General features: G+C 37.1%; 1 protein-coding gene across 1 annotated transcript in view; it reads left to right on the forward strand.

The window, feature by feature from the left end:
• Window positions 1-20517, forward strand: part of RAB10 (RAB10, member RAS oncogene family) — a 96314-nt gene that overhangs the window by 64358 nt on the left and 11439 nt on the right. Inside the window, exons 2-3 of the mRNA XM_036749663.1 lie at window positions 858-918; window positions 16171-16309. Of these exons, the coding sequence (XP_036605558.1) occupies window positions 858-918; window positions 16171-16309 (200 nt within the window). The remainder of the gene's footprint in view (window positions 1-857; window positions 919-16170; window positions 16310-20517) is intronic.

Here is a 20517-nt window from a genome sequence, read left to right on the forward strand (position 1 = left end):
TTGTTGAAGTGGCAAAGAACTGGAAACTCAGGTGGGGGTCCCCTTCTATTGGGGAATGGCTAATTATGATTTATGATTGTAATGAAATACTGTTGCCCAGTAAGAAATGAAGTTTCAGATAAACTTGGGGGGGAAAAGTATGAACTGAAGCAGGGTAAAATGAGTAGAACCAGGAAAACAATCAATACAGTAACAACATTTAAAAAAAACAACTTTGAAAGACTTGAGAACTTTGAGCAATGCAGATCAGTTATTTCAAAAGACACACTTTGATGGGGGAAGTCATACATTTAAGATACCAAAAAAAGACATAAATTTTCAGACTCAGCCAGTATAGGAATTTATTTTGCTTGACAATACATATTTGTTACATTTTTCCTCCATTGAGGAAGTAGGAAGACAAAGACATGTATAGGGTGCCAAAAAGAAAAAGAGGGTAGTTGAGGCACCTTAAAATGCAGAGAGAGAAACATATGAAGACTAGAAAGGAACACAAACAAGGATAGTTTTGAAAATTATAGTTTGAACATATGTACTTGATAAGAAAAGCATACTACGCATAATAGAGACCTAACATGTACAATCTGCTTTTTCTGTTCTGTGTATATGGAAATGTCCATTTTATTTTAAGTTCAAACTTAAAAAAAGTGGATAGCTATCCTCTATCATTAAATACTTCTTATCTGAGAGAAACTCTTTTAATTTTAGCCTTATTGTCACTTATTAAAAATTGGATGTATTTCCTCAGGACTATGATTTTTGTAGCCAGAAACTTAAAAAAAAATTGTATACAAATTTAATTGTAGTTACACATTATGAAATCACTATTAAAAGTTTCCTTGCTTTCTCTATTGTAGGAATTGACTTTAAGATCAAAACAGTTGAATTACAAGGAAAAAAGATCAAGCTACAAATTTGGTAAGTGATGCTAATATTTTTTCCCTGTGAATGTTAGTGATAGATCTATATTTGAAAAGAGTTTGTAGTTTCGTATGTAGATGCCATCAGTTTTGGTGAATTATTGACCAGTATTCAGTGTGAGTGACAAGTTTCTAATGGTTTTCAAAGAATAGAGTTAAAGTATCTTCTATATATAAAATGACAAGGGAATCTTTTACAGGGAACTACAGATCAACTGATGATTCAAAATAAATACTAATAAGACTTTTTGGAAGTGTATTTTATCCCTGTTTTCAGCCTTATTGGAAGGTGAACGCTCATAAAAGAAAGGACTAAGTAGAATCCAACTTTTTTATTTATCACAGAAGAAATAAAAAATACACTTATATACTATAAACAAAACTATTGGAAAAAAAACCCAGCAAGCTCACTACAGATGTTACAGAAGCATCTTCTTCTTCCTTTTCCCCAGATATTAACTTTATTTCTTGTTTGGCTATTGTCTAGTTTTCAACCCTAAAGCCTTTTTAATAATAAGCTTAAGATGTGCTTGTGGTTCTGACCAAATCACAGTGTATAAATTAAGATCACTCTGAAAATAAGACAACCAATTTAAACTCTACTAGTAATCATTTTATATTATTTAACTTGCAAAAGAAAGTTCACACTTAAGAGCTTTCATCCCCAGTTATCATATATCACAGATTACAGAAAAGATGCCTTTATATTACTGATCAATTTTAGCCATTCTTGGTTTTTCCCTTTCGATAGAATCTCTTTAAACTGATAATTTGTATAATTTGTAAGCCCAGGTTTTCTGTCAACCATGTTTTATATTAGCTTTTCAGCCTACTTTCTAATTTCTTGGGAGTTGAGACAGAGTTCTGCTTTTAGTTTAAATTCGTATTCCCCAATAGACAAATAAGTTTAGCAGGAAAATTTTCTAAAACTGTCAAGAGGTTGGATAGTATTTCAGTTGCTCATTCATTCCTTGAAGCTCCAAGTAGAAGCAGGTAACTCTTATACCCTGGCACAGACAAGTAATCATCTCAGGTTTGGCACTGTACTTTAAGAAAGATAACTACAAACTCAGATTTTTTTTTTGTTTTATATAATTCCATGTCTAAAAGAGAGAGAAAACAGGCATTATCTGTCAGCCATAGATAAAGTATCTTTATCATGTTTTGCAAAGAAAAATTTGTTGTATAGTAATACAACAAAACCTCATTAATACAGAGAGAAATGTAGAGAGAAAACTAGCTAGAATTTGTGGAAAATCCAAATTAGAGAATAAGCGCTCGCGTGCGTGCACGTGTGTGTGTGTGTGTATTTTAAATGCGGTTTTATTGCTTGACCTTTTTGCCCTTTCTATCTGCCCACCTATTCTCTTCCTTTTGCTGCCATACTGTTGAACACAGCTCCCATTTTCTCAATAACTTTCATCTAGAATCTGGATTCTATTCTAATCATTCCTTTGAAAGTACATTTTTAAGTGACTTTGTCTACCCTCTTGCCAAATCCAGTGACTTCTTTGTAAGGTTTCTCCGTTCGTGACCATCTCCTTAAAATTCTGTTTGTGATGGCCTCAGACACTTGACACACTTACTAGCTGTGTCACCTTGGGCAAGTCACTTAACTTCAATTGCCCTGCCTTCCCCCCCCCCCCAAATAAATAAATAAAGAATCGACCATGAAAAGGTACCCCCCAGTCTCCAATGAATAAATAAAAAAATTTTGTTTGTGAGTAAGGGTTGTTTTACTTTTAGTCCTTGTATCCTCAGGGCCTGACACATAGTAGGCACCTGATAAATAACTCGCTTATTTGACTTATTAGGTAGTGTATGCCTTACTTTGCTCCCCCCTTCCTGTTTCTCCTCACTTAACAGTTTCAGCCCCTTTTTTTCCTCCTTCTTACTACTTTATATTGCTCCTTTTTTTTTTTTTTTTTTTGGATTAAGCCTATTTCATGGCTTTGTATTGTGTATACAGGTTGGGGGTCGGGGGATGTCTTATACAGTGATGTGCTGGTAAGTGTTAAACAACCAGCTCTATTGGTGGGGTTTTATACATGACATACATTTAAGTTTAATCTGCGTTATTAATATTTTTCCTATCATTTTTTAAAGCCTAGACAGTCAACAAAACAATACATCAAGTCCTGATTTGTAGCATTTGCTGATTTCTGAGTTGTAAATATTCATACTGAAAATATGACAGTAGGCTCTCAATAGTCTCCAGCATTCCCCTGTTTATGATTTCTAAATCTTCTATATTATTTGTCTTTGCCTTTCTCACCCATATCCAAATCCTGTACATCTAGCTGCTGCTTAAGATAGTTCTACTTGGAAATACTACCATCACATCACAGCATGTCTCATTATCCTTCCTTTCCATTTCCTTTGGTGACACCAACATTTTTTTCAGTCAGCCAGATTTGAAAGCTCATTCATCGTCTTTTCTCTCTCCTTCACAACATCTAGTCATTTCTCCCACTAGAATGTAAGCTCTTTGCCTTAGTATATGTTCAGCACATAGCACAGTGCCTGGGACATAGTAAATAAATGCTTAATAAATATTTGATTGATTCCTTACTTCTATAGAAGTTGACTGTCTCAAAACGAGATCATGCTGTCTCTCATAAGTTTGTATAAACTTATGTTGTTAGCTCCTTGGGACTCTAGGGACTGTTGTTTGCAATTTTTGTTTTTGGTATCCCCAGTGCTTCAGAGAGTGTCTGACATATAGTAGGTGCTTAATAAATGCTTATTGACAGTGGTAAAAGCTTTGAATAATTCAAGGACTATCAGTCTGAGAAAGAAGGCATGATCCTTAGTGATAAATGTAAATCTGGTACAAGGAAATGAAAGGCTATGCCTATATGGATCTAGCTTTAGATGCTAATTCGCTAATTTATAGCTTTATCTAATTCACTTACTCATTTCCTAATGCCTTCAAACCTGCACAGCTTTCTCCCATCCTTGAACAAAATCCTTCACTCAGTCCTCCCATCATCCTTCCAAATTTACCATGCTATATCTTTCCTCTTTCACTACCAAAGCCTAGTTGTCCATGGTGTCACCTCCCACTTATTTCTCAAGATCTTGCATCCTGTTTTTCTTAGAAACAACTCTTCAGAGTCATCAGTGATAGTGATCTCTTTATTACTAAACCAAATGATCTTTCCTTAGTCCTGTTCTTATCTCTCTTGGCCTATATGACACATTTGACATTTCTCTTCCTGGATATTGTCTTTCCCGATAATGCTTTTTTTCCTGGTTCTCTAATTTATCTAACTTTTCCTTGCTCAGTTTCCTTTGTAGGGTTGTCATCTCTGTCCTTCCCTGTTGTATGCCTATGTCCCATGGCTCTGTCCTGGTCCTTTCTTCTCTCAGCTCATTTCATCAGCTTTCATGGGTTCAATTCTCTTCTCAATGAAATTGCTTTACACATTTACAAATCCAGCCCTTGTTTCTCTCTTGAACTCCATTTCTGTCTTTCCACCTGCCTGCTAGACATCTCCTCTTGAATGTTAGGTGTTTCAAACTAAACATGTCCGGAAAAACTTTCTTTGACCTTAAATCCACCCCTCCTCCTAACTTCCCTGTTTCCCCTGAGGGTACCAACATTCTAGTCACCTATTCTTGCAACCTAGTGTTGTCCTCAGGTCTTTACTCTTACCATATGTATCTAATCATTTGTCAGTTCTGTCATGTACTGTCTCTCACCCACTCCCTTCTCTCTACTCACACCACAACCAAACTACTCCAAGCCCTCTTTACCTCTTGTCTGGGCTATTGCAGAAGCCTCCTGATCAGTTCATAACCTCTCCAGTTCGATCTCTATACAGCTACTAAATTAATATTCCTAAAGTATAAATATGAATGCATCACTTCTCAGCTCAAGAAGCTTTACTGGTTCCCTTTTGCCTTTAGAATAAAATACAGACTCCTCACTGACATGTAAAATCCTTCATGATCTTATTCCTATACTTCTTAGGCTGATTATACCTTGCCTCCCCTCATGAAGTCTGTTGCAAGACATTCCAACTGTCTCTCCCCTCTTCCGCTTCAATACCTAACTTCAGTAATCATTAACTTAGAAATTATTTTTATCCTAGGCATTGAATGGTTCCTAATATTTTTTAATATTAATATCTCTTTTTAATATCAAGCAGTTCCAGACTCATCACCCTGTCTCCTCCCTCCTCCCTGACCCCCAACACAGACAGAGTATTAGTTAAAGTGATGTTGTCTTTGGAGAAGTTGATCTGGGTTCCAGTGTTGGCATTGTCATTTATCTTTGGAACCCAGAGTAGGTTACAGTCATACTGTATATACAATGATTATCTTATTAGTGTCCACTGATTTGAGAAAAATATGCTTCCACTTCTAATTATATGCTCCTATGACAACTTTTGATCATCTGATCCTTCCATTGTGTTATAATACCTTACTATAGTTTAAATGTATATCTCCTTTTAAAGGACCTCAAAATCTAGGAATAAACAACTGAGAACTGGGCCCACCACCACCTATCCCCCAGGAGAGGAGTCTGAGCAAAAGGAAAGTGCTTGTTGCATTATAAAAATTAAAAACAAAAAATTCCCTGTCCATTGAAGCTTTGGAGATAGAAAACCATTGACATAAGACAATGCGTATTTTGTTAGAGCCAAAAAATATTGAAATGATGTGGTTAGCTTCTGTATGAATTTTAGAACTCCTTGTAAAAACACCCCAGTACTCCATGGGTCAGTGGACTGTAAGTTTGGAATCACTATCTTAGAACATATACGGTTATAACTTAGTGATCAGTATACAGATTTCTAGTTTATTGTCAGAGGACATGACATGTTCCTTTTATGAATTATTTACCAAATTTCATCTGTAACTCAACACTAATTTTATCATGTTTCTATTTTTAGCTGTTGTGTCTTAAATTCTACTTAACCAGTGATTACTGTTAAGTTGTCCAACCTGTATTTTAACTGTGATTATTTGATTCCTGTGTGGTTTTTTTTTTGTTGTTGTTGTTGTTTTGCTGAGGAGTCGTAGGTTTTATTCTCCAATTCTGTGGTTACCTTAGTTAAAGTTACCTGAGTTATGGATACATCTATGTACATTTCTCCTTCATTATATTTTACTTTGCTCTATTGTTTCCCAGTAGAATTTTCCCCAGACTTTTCTTTTTGCAATGAGCATTTTGTCTGACATCCCACTCATTTTTGTTGTTCTTGTTTATAAGAATTTTTAAAATAAGTATTGTTGATAACCATTTAATGCAAGAATGGAGATTCTTTTTCTAATGGGAGCCCTCTAATCTACTAGGGGAAAAATTTTAATTAAAGGCTGGAAACAAGCACAAAACAATTTGTTTTGTTTTTAAGAGAGTAAGATAGAGAGTGTTCAGTGTACCTTTTAAAATTATGTATAGAACTTTTGTTTAATATGGTGACATAAAAGCGTCTAGAGGAATCCAGCTCTCTCTGGAACATACAACAAAGAACTGAAAAGGCACCAAATGGAATAACATTCAAGAAGATCAAAATCCAGGACTGCAAAGAAGTCAGGAAGAACCTGTATGCCCTCAGGGTAAATAGAAGGCAATAGCCATAGGCCAACATGACCTCTTGTGAACCTTATGTGAGATAGGCAGGGGAACAGGATCAGCTCTCAATTGAGGTCACTGCATAGGGAGGCAGAAAACAAGGCCAAGTGATGGCTCCAGTGCTCCCCCCGGTTCAGTAATCGGACACGGGAACTAGAGAGACTTGAACAAGGCCACAGCAGGCCACAGATTGAGGATTGTGCAAAGAGAATCCAAAGATAGGCTAAAACCAATACTCACATTGGGACAAGAGGACAAGAGGCAAAAGAAGCCAGTGACTTCTTTAGCAGAGGATGTGGCCTATTCCTAGCCCTACTCTCCAAAACATCAGTGGCATCCAGAGTACAGAGGGCATGGATGAGGCCAAATAGGACCTGCTCATTCAAGATTGGTTGAGCAATTAGAGATTGGAGTGTTCTTTAATTGCCACCAGCTGCTGAAAAGAAATAAAATATTTCTTTCTATATACTTTGTCTCAACCACCCCTGCATCCCCACCCCGCAGTAAACTCCACTGGCTTCCTTTTACTTCTAGGATCTGGCCTCTTCCTACCAGGCTTCTGCCTTCATGTACTCTTAACATCCACAGCATTGGCCTTGCTGTTCTCCCTCATGGTGTTTTGTCACATGCCTTTTCACTGGCTTTCTCCCATGTCTCGAATGATCTCCCTGCTCACCTCTGCAGCCTCACTTCCCTGGCTTCTTTCAATATTCTCTCCAAATCCCAACCTCTGTGGGGGGACTTTTGCAACCCACCTCCACTATCCATTTACATTGTATATGTAATTTTTTTCCATATTGTGCACATACCCCGACCCTCACACTCCCCAAAGTGCTGTGTTTAAAAGCCGTGTGGCCAGAGACTAAGGATTGAGTTCAGTTTTGAGAAAGTGGAGATGCAGAATTCTTTCTCCCTCTCTCGTCCTCCCACCCTGACCCGCCTTCCCCAGTCGAGAGCACAAGAAAAATAAAACCCATTACAGATATGTATGGTCAGTCGAAACCAATTTCCACATTGGCTGTGTCCAAAACAGTTTTGCTACCTTCTGAGTCCTTCACCCCTTAGGAGGTGGGTAATATGTTTCATTAGTGCTTTGTGATCCTGGTTGGTCATTATGCTGATGAGTTCAACACAATAGTATTCCATCACATCTATATATACCATAGTCTGTCCTTCTCTTCTCCAGCTTATGGGTACTCCCTCAGATTCTCATTCTTTACCATCTCAAAAACAGTTAGAAATATTTTTGTATATTCTCAGACTTTGTTTTGCTTAGAGTTCATCCATCCCTTATTCTATTCTTCATTTGTTCTCCTACTTCCTTCCTGTTTTCCTGTTGAGAGAGAAAGAGAGTGTGTGTTGGGCAGGGGTCTTTCTTTCTTTTGACCAGTTCAGATGAGAGTGAGATTCAGATGTCAGCTGCTTCCTCCTTTCTCCCACCTTCTCCTCCTTTTTGTTTGTAAAAATTATGCACTTTGAGTGAGATAAGTTTCCCTAACCTTCCTTTTTCTCTGTCTATCTCTCCCCCCCCACCCCTATTGTGTCTCCCCTTCTCTTTCCAATCTTAAGATCATCAAGACATAACAGAACCACTCCCAGACCTTGTCTAATTGGACTCCCTCTATGACCCATGATGATGATATAGGGGACACATTATCATCTCCCCATGTTTGAATGTAAGCAGTTTATCCTTTTTTAGTCGTTTATCATTGTTTTTTCATGTTTGCCTTTTTATACTTCTCTTCACTCCTGTGTTTGAACTTCAGAGTTTTTCCACAGTTCTGGTCTTTTCATCATGAATGCTTGAAAGTCTTCTTTTCCAATAAAGCTCTATTTTCCCCCCTGTAGTATTGTATTCATTTTTGCTGGGTATGTTATTCTTGACTATAACCCCATATCCTTTGCCTTCTGGAATATTGTATTTCAAGTTCTCTGTAGCGTTATAGTGGTGGCTACTAAATTGTGTGTGATCTTGACTCTGGCTCTTTAGTGCTTGAATTCTTTTCTGACTGCTTTCAAGTATTTTTTCTTTGACCTGGAAGTTCTGGATTTTGGTTGTCATGTTGCTGGGAGTTTTCATTTTCAGGTTCCTTTAGGGGTTGACAGGTAGATTCTTTCTATTTCCTCTTTGCCTTGTGGTTGTAAGAGATCTGGACAGTTTTCTTCTAAGATTTCTTCTCTTCCCCCAGTAGTATTTTATTTTTTCCAATTACATGTAAAGATAGTTTTCAAATTCACTTTTATATAAGATTTTGATTTCCAATTTTTTTCTCCCTTCTCAAGATGGCAAGCAATCTGATATAGGTTATACATGTACAATCATATTAAACATTTCCACATTAATCATGTTGTGAAAGAATAATCAAAAGAAAAGGGGAAAACCATGAGAAAGAAAAAACAAACAAAAGTGAAAATAGTATGCCTCAGTCTGCATTCAGACTCCATAGTTCTTACTCTGGATGTGGATAGCATTTTCCATCATGAGTCTTTTGGAATTTTCTTAGGTCATTGCATTGCTGAGAAGAGCTTAAGTCTATCAAAGTCAGTCATTATACAATGTAGCTGTTACTATGTACAGTGTTCTCCTGGTTCTGCTCACTTCACTCAGCATCAGTTCATGTAAGTCTTTTCCAGGTTTTTCTGAAAGCATCCTGCTCATCATTTCTTATAACACAATAGTATTCCATTACATTCATATACCACAACTTGTTCAGCCATTCCCCAGTTGATGGGCATCCCCTCAATTTCTAATTCTTGGCCCCCCAAAAAGCTGCTATAAATATTTTTATCCATGTGGGTCCTTTTCCCATTTTTATGATCTCTTTGGGATACAGACCTAGTAATGTTATTGCTGAATCAAAGGGTATGCACAGATTTATGGCCCTTTGGGCATAGTTCCAAATTGTTCTCCAGATCAGTTCACAGCTCCACCAACTATGCATTACTGTTCCAATTTTCCCACATCTTCTCTAACATTTATCATTTTCCTTTTCTGTCATAGTAGCCAATCTTATAGGTGTGAGGCGGTAAGATTTCTTGAAATGGTATGTCTAGGCTCCTTTTTTGGTTGTAGTGTTCATATGATAGTCCAGTGATTCTTAAGTTTTTTTCTCCTGGATCTGTTTTCCAGGTCAGTTATTTTTGCCATGAGACACATTTTTTTTTAGCCTTTTGAGTTTGTTTTACCATTTCTTGCTGCCTCATGAAGTTATTGGCTTCTATTTGGTATATTCTGATTTTTCAGGGAGCTTATTACTTAGGCAAGATGTTGTGCCTCTTCTGCCAAGCTGTTAATTTCCCTTCCAATTCTTTCTTCCAGAGCTCTTATTTCTTTTCCAATTTTGTCCTCAAGCACTCTTATTCCATTTATAAAACATTTAAGTTTTTTGAACTCTTGCTTCATCTCTTCTAGGAGTTTTGATTGAGTTTGTTCTCAAGCTATGTTTTGGATCCATTCTTCTACATTTGTGTCTTGAGTATCCCTTCCACCCTAATAGCTCAATGGCAGCCCATTTTTCTAAACTGATTCTTATTTTTGGATTTGATGTTAGGGCTGAGCTCTGCCAATCCTCTGGAAGGAAGTTCTGGGCTGGTCCTGTTGCTGCTTTCTTGGGGGTATTGTATTATTCCAGGATCTCAGGAACAGGTTGGGGACTTACATGCTTTCAGTGCTTCCAAAGGGGTCTGATTCAGGGCATTGACTGATCCCTGACCCCCTGGCCTGAGTGCTACAAGTTCATGACCTAGGTTTGGATCTGTATAAGAATAAGACTGCTGCTGGATTCCACTCCTCTCAGCCTGTGAGAAAAGTCTGTTGGTTCAAAGTGGCAGAATTGTAGCCCTCTTTGGTCTGGGTTTCTTTTCTTGGTTATTCATCGGCAGGCTGGATAAGAGCCTAGAAGTGACGCTTTGCTCTCAGCTTGGAGCCTGTGCCATACTACTGGTACTACTGGCTTCTTCTTTTCTTGGTATGTTGTTCAGGGCCTCCCTTCCAAGAATGCCGCTGCTGTACACAGATCCCCTTCTCTTGACATCAGGGACTGGGTAGAAGGTGACAGGTACCAGTTGGCACCCTTTGAAGTGCCCTGGCGTGGGTCTGGGATACCCCAGTGTGGTTCTGGAGCCTCCTCTTGTACTGGTGCATAGCCTTTTCCCTGGGCACTGAAGTGCTTTGCCCATGAGAGTACTCTTTATTCCAACTCTGGCTCCAGTGGCTACAGACTTCTCTGTCTTCCTTTGTTGATCTGGGTCAGACAAAGGGCTCACTGTTATTTTTCTGGATTTCTGTATCAGAATTCAGTCTAGTGAATTTTCTAAATGTTTGGAAGAGTTGTGGATGAGAGCACAACTGCTTTCCTTCCTTCTACTCTACCATCCTGGCTCTGATCCTCCAGGCTACTTTTAATCATTTATCTTCATCTCCCACCCCTCACCCTGCTTCGCTGAACTAGATTGGGGTCTTATTTTTTGTGTCATGGACACCTTTTGGCCATCTTTCAAAGCCTGTAGACCCCTTCTCAGAATAGTATTTTTTGCATGAATAAAATGAGATACATAGGATTACAAAAGAAATGCAATTATGTTGAAATACAGTTACTGAAATATTTTTTAAAAAATCTTGTGGACTCCAGTTTAAGAACCCCCAATTTAAATGAATTTAACAGTAAAGGAAAAGTTCGGGAAATAAAGCTTGGGGAGACTGCACTTTCAAGTGAAGATATTAACAGATAGGATTGACTTTATGACTTCTACACATTTCTTTCCTCAGAGGCAACTCAGAAGAAATTTACCTTCTCTTCCGGAGAACAGCCCATTAAATTTTTAAGACCTCTGTCATGCCTTTCCATTAATCTTCTGTCCTCTTTAGGCCAAACATCCCTAGCCTTTTAAATTTTCTTCTATGTCATGCTTTCTAGGCCTCTGTGCTCTAGACTCAAATTGTCATTGGATGACATAGTTACTCACTTTATAGAAGTTTTACTTCTTTGAAAATGAGGTGTTCATTTATTGTATATTATTAGCCAGGAATCCCTGTTACCTGATTACATGATTTATAATTATAATATCTTTGCATTATATCTGAGATCTAATCAGATTGAAGCCACTGTTGTGGAATTTTTTTTTCTAAAAAGCTTTAACCAAAACCCCACTTAAAAACAAACAATATAAACCTTGACTAGAATATGATTCAAGCTATCCTGTTTGCATTCCATATCCTAATGAAATTCTTTTGACTTTGCGTTACTGAATGAAATAATTATTTACTGGCATAAAACATAACGATAGGTAAGTTCTTTGACTAGAAGTTCAGTATGATTATATGAGTGTCAGGACCTTGCGTTTAAGACATTTGTTGCCATATGAATAAGATATCTTAAATCCAAGCAGTGCTAACTAAGTACCACAGGTAAAATTGTTCATTCATTCAGAGGAAATGTGTTATTTTCAGTCAGTAGGTATTTATTAAGTACCTGCTATTTGCCAAGCACTGTGCTAAGCACTGGGAATATGAAGACAAAAGTGATATAGTCCTTGCCCTTGAGGCACTTATATTCTAATGGGGTAAGCAGCATATACACATAAGTGTGATCATTTTCCAACTGAATGTTGTCAGCAAGATAGCAACTTTTTATATTTTTCATGTAATGTCTTTTCTCAAATTATGCAATAACTTTGATTTAACTATGCATCAAGTAGAGTATGTCTCTCTATATAGTCCACTACTCAAATGGATGGTACTTCACTCCATCTGTTATAAATGATTGGCTAGGAAGGCCTATTCCAGGTCATTTTAAAAGCTTCTACCATACCTTCTTTAGCTTCCCACGTCCTTCAAAGCTGAATAGGCTAAGCCCTGATGGAAGCAGTGCAGAAAGATCAAACTTGTTATATATCGTAATGTAGCCCAAGCTACCTTGTTATATGTCATAATTTAGTCCAAGCTACTGCTCTCCTTTTATGCAAAAAAAAAAAAAATCTAGTTTTGTTGCTGGGGTAAATAGGAAGACAAAGTAGACTAAATTGGTGGAAAAAATAGGACAAAGTGGACAAAATAGTAAGCAGAGTGGACTAAGGGACTGATAGTAACTTTACAAGTACAAGGTAGTAAAGCTAGCCGAGTCCCTTTGTAAAGTTTATATCTTGAAACCAAATATGAGACATTATGTTTATTCCTGCTGAAGTCAGTCTTACTAGATTTGGCCCATGATAGTCTAGCCTGTCCAGGTATTTTTGAATCCTGATTCTGTCGTCCAACGTGTCAATTTTCTTTCCCAGCTTGGTGTCATTTTCAAATCCGATAAACCAGATAATCCATAGGTGCCTTTATCAAGTCAATACTATGATCAAGAATCCCCCAAAAGCTAACATTTTCTTAAACCAGATTAGGAAAAGATTAGTCCCACTATGTGCTATCTTGCTCAAACAGTATCAGAAGTATTCTGTTCATTTATGGGCCCTACCTTTTCAGAATGATGTAGATAAAATGGAAAGAGTCTAGAGGAGGGCAGCCAGGATGACGGAGGTCCTTGAATTTATGTCATGTAAGGATCAGTTGAAGGAATAATAAGTTTAACTTGAAGAAGAGAATGCTTAAGGGAGAACATGATAAATCTGTTGAAATATTTGAGTGACCATCATCTGGAAGAAAGGTGAGATTTATTCTGCTTGGTCCAAGAGGGCAGAAATAAGATGAATGGTGAAAGTTTAAGAGAGAGACATTTAGGCTCATTATAAGCAACAACTTCCTAATAATTAGAACTGTGTATTTCAAAGTGAAAAGGACTGTTTTAAGCAGTATTTGGTTTGCTCCCTTGGAGGTCTATAGACAATGAGTTCATATCAGATACATTGTAGAAAAAATTCTTGTTTAGCTATGATTTGGACTTAGGGTACATAGCACTCTTCGTCTGAGTAGAAAAAACAATTTGTTAGAATTTCCTTTTCTAGGTAACTTATCAGAATTAATCTCTTTCTTAATGAAATATTTTATATATTTGGAAATATCTGATCTTAATTCTTTCCATTTCAAAAATTGCTTATGTTGCATAGATTAACAGTTCTCAGTCTTTCACTTTCATAACTGATGTAGTTAGATTAGTCACTTTGAAATATATATTATCTTATATCCCTAATACAGTGCCTTGAACATAGTAAGCACTTAATATTTCGAATTGAATTGGAGCTTGGATTATGGTGAATCTAAGAGCTGTTCTGAGCATATTGTAGGACTTGGTCACAATTCAAATATCTGCCTTTGGCTCAAAAGAAGCATTTCATTTCACAGAATCTTATAGTTGGAGAGGATCACAGAGATCACCTAGTCCATACCTCTCATTTTATAAAAGAAATAACTAGCTCTGCAACATTAAACAACTCGTTCAGGATCATTAGAGGAAGTGGCCAAGCTGGGATTTATACTGGAGTCTTTAGACAGCCCTATTCAATTCTTTTTGTCTTTTTTGACAGATTCTCCTTTTCTTCCTTATCAGAATCTTATTGATTGTCTTCAGAATTTCATTCTTGAACATATCATTTTTCTGAGTCAGCTTCCCCTATATAAACTTAGGTCATGGGATCCTAGCCTTCCTTTCTGTAAGCTATGTGAAATATTGTCTCCTAAAATCTATAGTAAGTAATTGTACTTGACTTTAGCCAAAAACTAGTTGTGTCTTCAGGCCTGATCACAACACTGCACCTAAGACTTAAAAACATAATTTTTCTGACTTGGAGTTGGTAGAGAAGAAGAATTCATTTTTATTAAGCTTTAATTGGTTATAGGTAAACAGTTCTTTTCCCAACAGTTTGCAGATGGCCACCAAAAAAAAAACTTCACAGAAGAGTGTATGGATCATAGGGACAGGATCTTTTGGAAATGGAGGGGTTATTTAGAAATGAGAGTCCTTTGAAGGATTAATGGGAACCTTATCCAGAAAGTTGGGGTAGTCAAGAGAAAGATAGTTTACAGGTACTGTAGATTCACATTTAGCTTCATGATCCATTTTTGGTAGTGTTTTCTGGGTGAAGAATTTAGTCACAGATAGGCATAGAATTGTGTATATAATTTGCTAATTGTGTATAATATGCAGAAAGTGGTTGGTGGGTGTGTACGTTTACGGCATTTTAGATGTTTTCCCTAAATAGTTATTACTTTAAAGATAATTGAATTGTGGATCCTCTAATCCTCCTACACCACAGCTGTTGTACTCTACTGTAGTTCAGCTTTTTAAAGTTTTCAGTTGCATTGACTAAGTACACTGCAGCTTGACCTTAAGCAGGTTGACTATTGGATTATGAGATAGTTCTGTGCTGGAAGCACCTCATTCTTGTCAGATGGCAAAAACACCTGTACCAGGACTCTGTTAATGAACAAATTCTAAGGAAGTGACCTGAAGATATTGTAAACTCTTCCTACCTTCCTTTCCCCATGATGGCCAGAGTAGCTGGAGATGCCAGCATTCAGAATGCTAGTACAGTTTCATATCCTGCTGTATCCACAACTCAGGTGCTTATTAAATTAGTGTTTGGTGATGGCCTAAATTCAAAAGTAAGGGTATGTGAGAGAGAAGGGGCTGGGATTTAACCTGTTCCAAAAGTTGCTGACTCCTGTATCATAAATTAATGAATTGGCTGGCCAAGGCTTATTAAGCTCACTTGGTAGCACTAAACTATACTAATTTAAACTCAAACTGATATATCCCCAGATTCAACAAATAAATGAAACAGACTTTTATTAAACATCTTTTATATAGGTACTACATTCTTGGTGCAGGTGTTTAATTTGTTACACTATTTGGTACATAGGTGACCTTTAAAAGCTACATGTGCCAAAGCTATATTGTGTTTTAAAATTGTAGAGCAAGTTAAAAATTGGAGTGTTGTTGAATTTCTTTTTATTGGTTTGTAATGAATTCATCACTAACTTTTAATCTTGTTCATTTACATGGTTGATGATACAAATGTGTTGTGTATATATAAGATTTGACTAACCTAAATTCTATCTCCCCCCCCCCCAAAAAAAAAAAAAAAAAAAACAAAAAAAAGCAAACCAACAAAATTTTTAAAGGAGTGATATAATCTGGTCACAGTACCCAGAGCCTATCAACTTCTTAAAGTGACAATAAGATCAGGTTCTAAATCAGGAATTGTCATTAAACTTTATCAAAGTCTTTTTTATATCAATTAGTTCTCCATTTTCGTATGAAGTCCAATTATAATTGCTTTTATACTATCAGGTAAAGGGGGGAAATGATAATCTTATTAGTTCTCCTATTTTGGTGCTAATTAATTTTTCTCTTGGTACTTACCTGATTACTGTTACCACCTTTGGTTGAGATTATATACTTGTTCCATCTGCTTCTTACTACCTTTTAACTCTGGGTAAGTCACTTATCTTCCCTGGACCTTCCTCATTTCTAAAATGGGGGGTTGGGCTCGACAGATGCTTAAGTCCCTTGTAGTTGAAGATGTGTGATCCTATGATCTTGCCTAAGATCTAAAATATTCTAAAGTGCTAAGAGTGATGATTTCTACTTTGCTACTTACATATTAGCTTATGAATGGCCAATTTATATGTATGCACATATATATCTATATATTATATAAGATTCTCTTTAAGATATTACTATTTAAATGCATAATATGTTAATTATGGGTGTTTATTTCCAGGGATACAGCAGGACAGGAGCGATTTCACACCATCACCACCTCCTACTACAGAGGAGCTATGGGAATCATGCTAGTGTATGACATCACCAATGGTAAAAGTTTTGAAAACATCAGCAAATGGCTTAGAAACATAGATGAGGTAAGACTAAAACAGGAGTATTTGGTTCCTTCATGAATTTATGTTTTTGATTGGGAAAAATTCTAATCAGGCTGATCTTTTCTAGACTTTATTTGGTATTGTCTAGCTATGTTAGGAGAGTATTCCATCTTTTAAAAAACTTAAATCATTGAGGTTTTTTAGAACATTAGAATCACGCTTGGACACTAAGGTGAATTTATCTTGATCCTTATTAAGGGAAGCTTGGTTACTGCAAAGTTCCATGCCTTTTATATGACATTCATATTTAAGGTGGCCCTTTGGTAAAGGTGCTGAAGAGTTTTATTATAAAGCTCCATTGTACGTTTTAACCAGAGTGAAGTCAAGGAAAAAGACATGTTATTGCCTTATTGATATGAAACGCCAGCCTTACCTATTAGTTAATACTTCTTGTGTCCACTACTGCCTACTACTACTGTTTGTGAAAGGTTAAAGGTGAAATGACTGAAGAAACAAAGGTTCAATTTACCCATAAATTTATTAAATAGTGCATGCAAATTGCCTAACCAATCAGGACCAGGCCCCTTCCTTTGCTTAGAGCTGGAACACAAATATAGGGGAGACAGACTTATGCCTTAAAAACAGTTAATCAAATAAGACCAATTAATTAAATGGAAACAATACAACATTAGGTAATCTGACTTCTAATTGGATGAAAGATTAGTAACTTTCCAGGTTAGGAGGGGCAGAGTAAACAAGGGAAATTCCCTGAAATCATAAGATGACCCATGGATTGCTTGAGATGTACAATTGTGAGAAAAATCCTTGTATCAGGCTTTGGGTCTGACTGATCAGAATAACCTAGGTCCTTGGTGAAGTGTCTCCAAACAGCGGATAGAAATAGTCCAGTTTCTCAGCCATTCAGGGCTAATGCAATAAGGTTTTCTCCCAATTCCCACAATTGAATAAACTTCTCTCACAAGACAGAATTTGGACTAGGCCCATAATTGAATAGAAAAGGAACTGAGCTAGCTCCAGAATTAAGTCAGAAGATGGAGTCGGTGTGATTCACTCAGTTCCCACAATTAACCACTTGCTGTCCTAATCCCCTCAATTCCTTCATATTAATTATGAATAGTTGTATTATAACTCTGTCATTTAGCCTCTCCCTCTGCCATACAACCCCAAACACTTCTTTGCCCTCATTGTGACCTCCAGTCCCATAACCCCTCAGTTTTTCCTCAGGCTACCACCCCTATATTTACTATACTCTCCTCCTTTCCCTATTTTGACCTCTTGATGAACCAGTTCAACTCTACACTGTTGGTCTTCACTTAAGTCCCTTGCTACTTTTTTGTGTGGCTGAACTTGCCCTGAAAAACCTCACAGTTGAATTACTCCTGCCGTCCACTGCCTTTGCTTCTACACATGTGCTGCTGAAAAAAGCTAGAGAAAAAGTTATAAAACCGTAATGACCGGGTCCACTACAAATTTATGTTATGTAATCACACCTGAGCCCTCACTCTGCTGCAAGGCAATCCTTTTACACCTCCCTAATTGATTTACTTTCCCACCTACCATAAACAACTCCTCCAAACCTTTTTATACCTCCTCAGGCCTCCCATGATTCTCTGAGAGCTCCCTCTTCTTCATCTCACATCACCCAGATACCTTTGTGCCATTATCACCCCTGTTTTATTTGAGGTGTCTAATTCTTGTCAAAGTAAACCCCTCAACATGGACAAGTGGTCCCATTCCATCCATCTTTTCCAATAAATTATGCCTACTCTCACTTATTTTCAATCTCTTCCCATTCTACTGACTGCTTCCCTACTTTCTACAAACAAACCTATCCTCAAAAAAGCCTCACTTTGTCTATCTATTTCTGGTAGCTATCGTCCTTTACCTCTCCACCTTTCTCTGGCTAGACTTGAGAAGGCCATCTACAATAGGTGTCTCCACTTCTCTTCTCACTCTTCATAACTCTGTATAGTCTGTCTTCTGACCTCATCGTTCAACAGAAAATGCTCTCTCCAAAGTTAATACCAGTTTTGTAATTATCAATTACTCTCTTCTCTCTGGGTTTTCATGACATTTCTCTTTCCTGGTTTTACTTGTCTCATTTACTGGATATTCATCCAGGTCATTTCTGTGGATGTTCCTCAGGGTTCTGTTTTGGACTCTTCTCTCTATATACTATTTTACTTGGTGTTTTCATCAGCCCCCCTGGATTCAGTGATCACCTCTATACTTAATTTATGCTTAATGATTCACAAAGTACTTATCCATCCCTAATTTTTCTGCTGATCTAGACCTAGTCTTATATCTCCAACTGGAGATAGACATCTTGAACTAGATATTATGATTGAACATAATCAAATTAGATGTCCTATAGACATCTTAAACTTAACATGTCCAAAGTCGAACTCATTGAACTCATTATCTTTTCCCCCAAACCCACTTCTCTTCTTAACTTCTTGATTAGTGTTTGAGAGTACCATCATCCTCCCAGTCATACAAGTATACAACCTAGTTGTCATCCTCAACTCCTTACTTTCTCTCAGTCCCCATATCTGATCTCTTGCCAAGACCTGTCGGTTTTGTAACCTTTCTCAAATATGCCCTCTTCTCTCCTTTGACTTTGCCCTGCATTCTGGTGCAGGTAGGTCCTCATCACCACACACCCTGACTATTTGCAATAATCTTTTTGTTCTGCCTGACAAGAAATCTCTCCCTCAGGCATCGTCCTAAAGCATAGGTCTGACCTTGTCAACCTCCCCTACCCAGTTAACTCAATGGCTTTCTTTCACCTCTAGGATCAAAATATAAAATCTTCTGTGTGGCACTCAGAGCCTTTCATAACCTACCTCCCTCTCCTGTCTCTTTACACTCCCCACAGATATTCTGCTATCCAGTGACTCTCACCTCCTTGCTGTCTGTTGAATGAAATACTCTTTTGATTTGGAGTGCTTTTACTGGCTGTCTCCCAATACTACAGTGCTCTCCTTCCTCATCTCTGTCCCCTGGCTTCCTTCAAGTCACAGCTAAAATTGTACCTTCTATAGAAAGCTTTTCTTGAGCCCCTTTAATTCTTGGGCCTCTCCTCTCGACTATTTCCAATTTATCCTGTACTTAAGTTTTTTGCATGTTAGTGCCATCTGTTAACAGACTTTCCTCCATTGGACTGTGAGCTCCTTGAGAACAGGGACTGGGTTTTTTTTTTTTTTTTTGGTATCCACAGTTCTTTGCACATAGTAGGCAATAATCTACAGCAATATCTATTGGGCATAAAATGTTTTATAAAATAATCTGTATGTTAAAGCCAAGAATTTGTTATATTCTCATTTAATTTCTACACAGGCTGTGGAGCACCAGGCCACAAATTTTTCATATCTTTGTTACCATCCAAGATTTAAATGCTGTCTAGACTGAACCAGTGACATAGATTTCAGGCTGAGAAAGTGAAGGCAATGTGAGCAGACTAAAGTGATCTGGGGCTAGTGTTTCAGAGGTATTAGCCTGGAATTTGAAAGAACACAAGGATATTGTTTTGTTTTTTGAAAAAAAAAATAGATCTTTTTCAGTGCAGTTAATCTTGAAGATGTTAGTTTTTGCAATTTAATTTAATTTACTCAGCATAGAGTACATGGAACCAAGAAATTATTCCTTTTGATTCTTTGTATTCTTTGCTAGATTTGACTCTTAACTTTTGTGTTTTATAAACAGATATCAAAGACACATAGAAAATAACTTATTTAGTGGCCTCTACACTTAATTTTGCCAAGGTCAACCAAACTTCTCCCAGTGTGTATTGTAAACACTTAAAAACTCAGCCCACACAAGTTTATGTTTTCTAGCTTCTGAGAGGTTTGAATCATGCCTGATTGTTTAGTTAACTGGTTAATTCTGAAAATAAAAGGAAAATGAAAGTCTGGGTCTTCAGCATTCCCATTTTTACATAGGTATAAGAGACAAGCATGAGATTATGGAATATTGGTTCCTTCCCTGTGATCGTGCCATGTACATCACAGGTACTTTCTAAAATTTCTTTTAAAAAATAGTATTTTTCTCTACAATGCTTAAGAGCCCAATTTCAAAGGTTTTAACATTCACCTTGAAAAACAAGTGCCTTTGTTTTAATTTGACTGATTTGAAAGAACCAAGTCAAGACAAGTCATACCAAGGTTTTAAAAACAGGCCTTGCAATGGACTTTGTGTATTATATGAAGATTAGGATAGTTTTATTTCAG

The sequence above is a fragment of the Trichosurus vulpecula genome, chromosome 3 (assembly GCF_011100635.1).
Source record: "Trichosurus vulpecula isolate mTriVul1 chromosome 3, mTriVul1.pri, whole genome shotgun sequence".
NCBI classification, from domain to species: Eukaryota; Metazoa; Chordata; class Mammalia; order Diprotodontia; family Phalangeridae; genus Trichosurus; species Trichosurus vulpecula.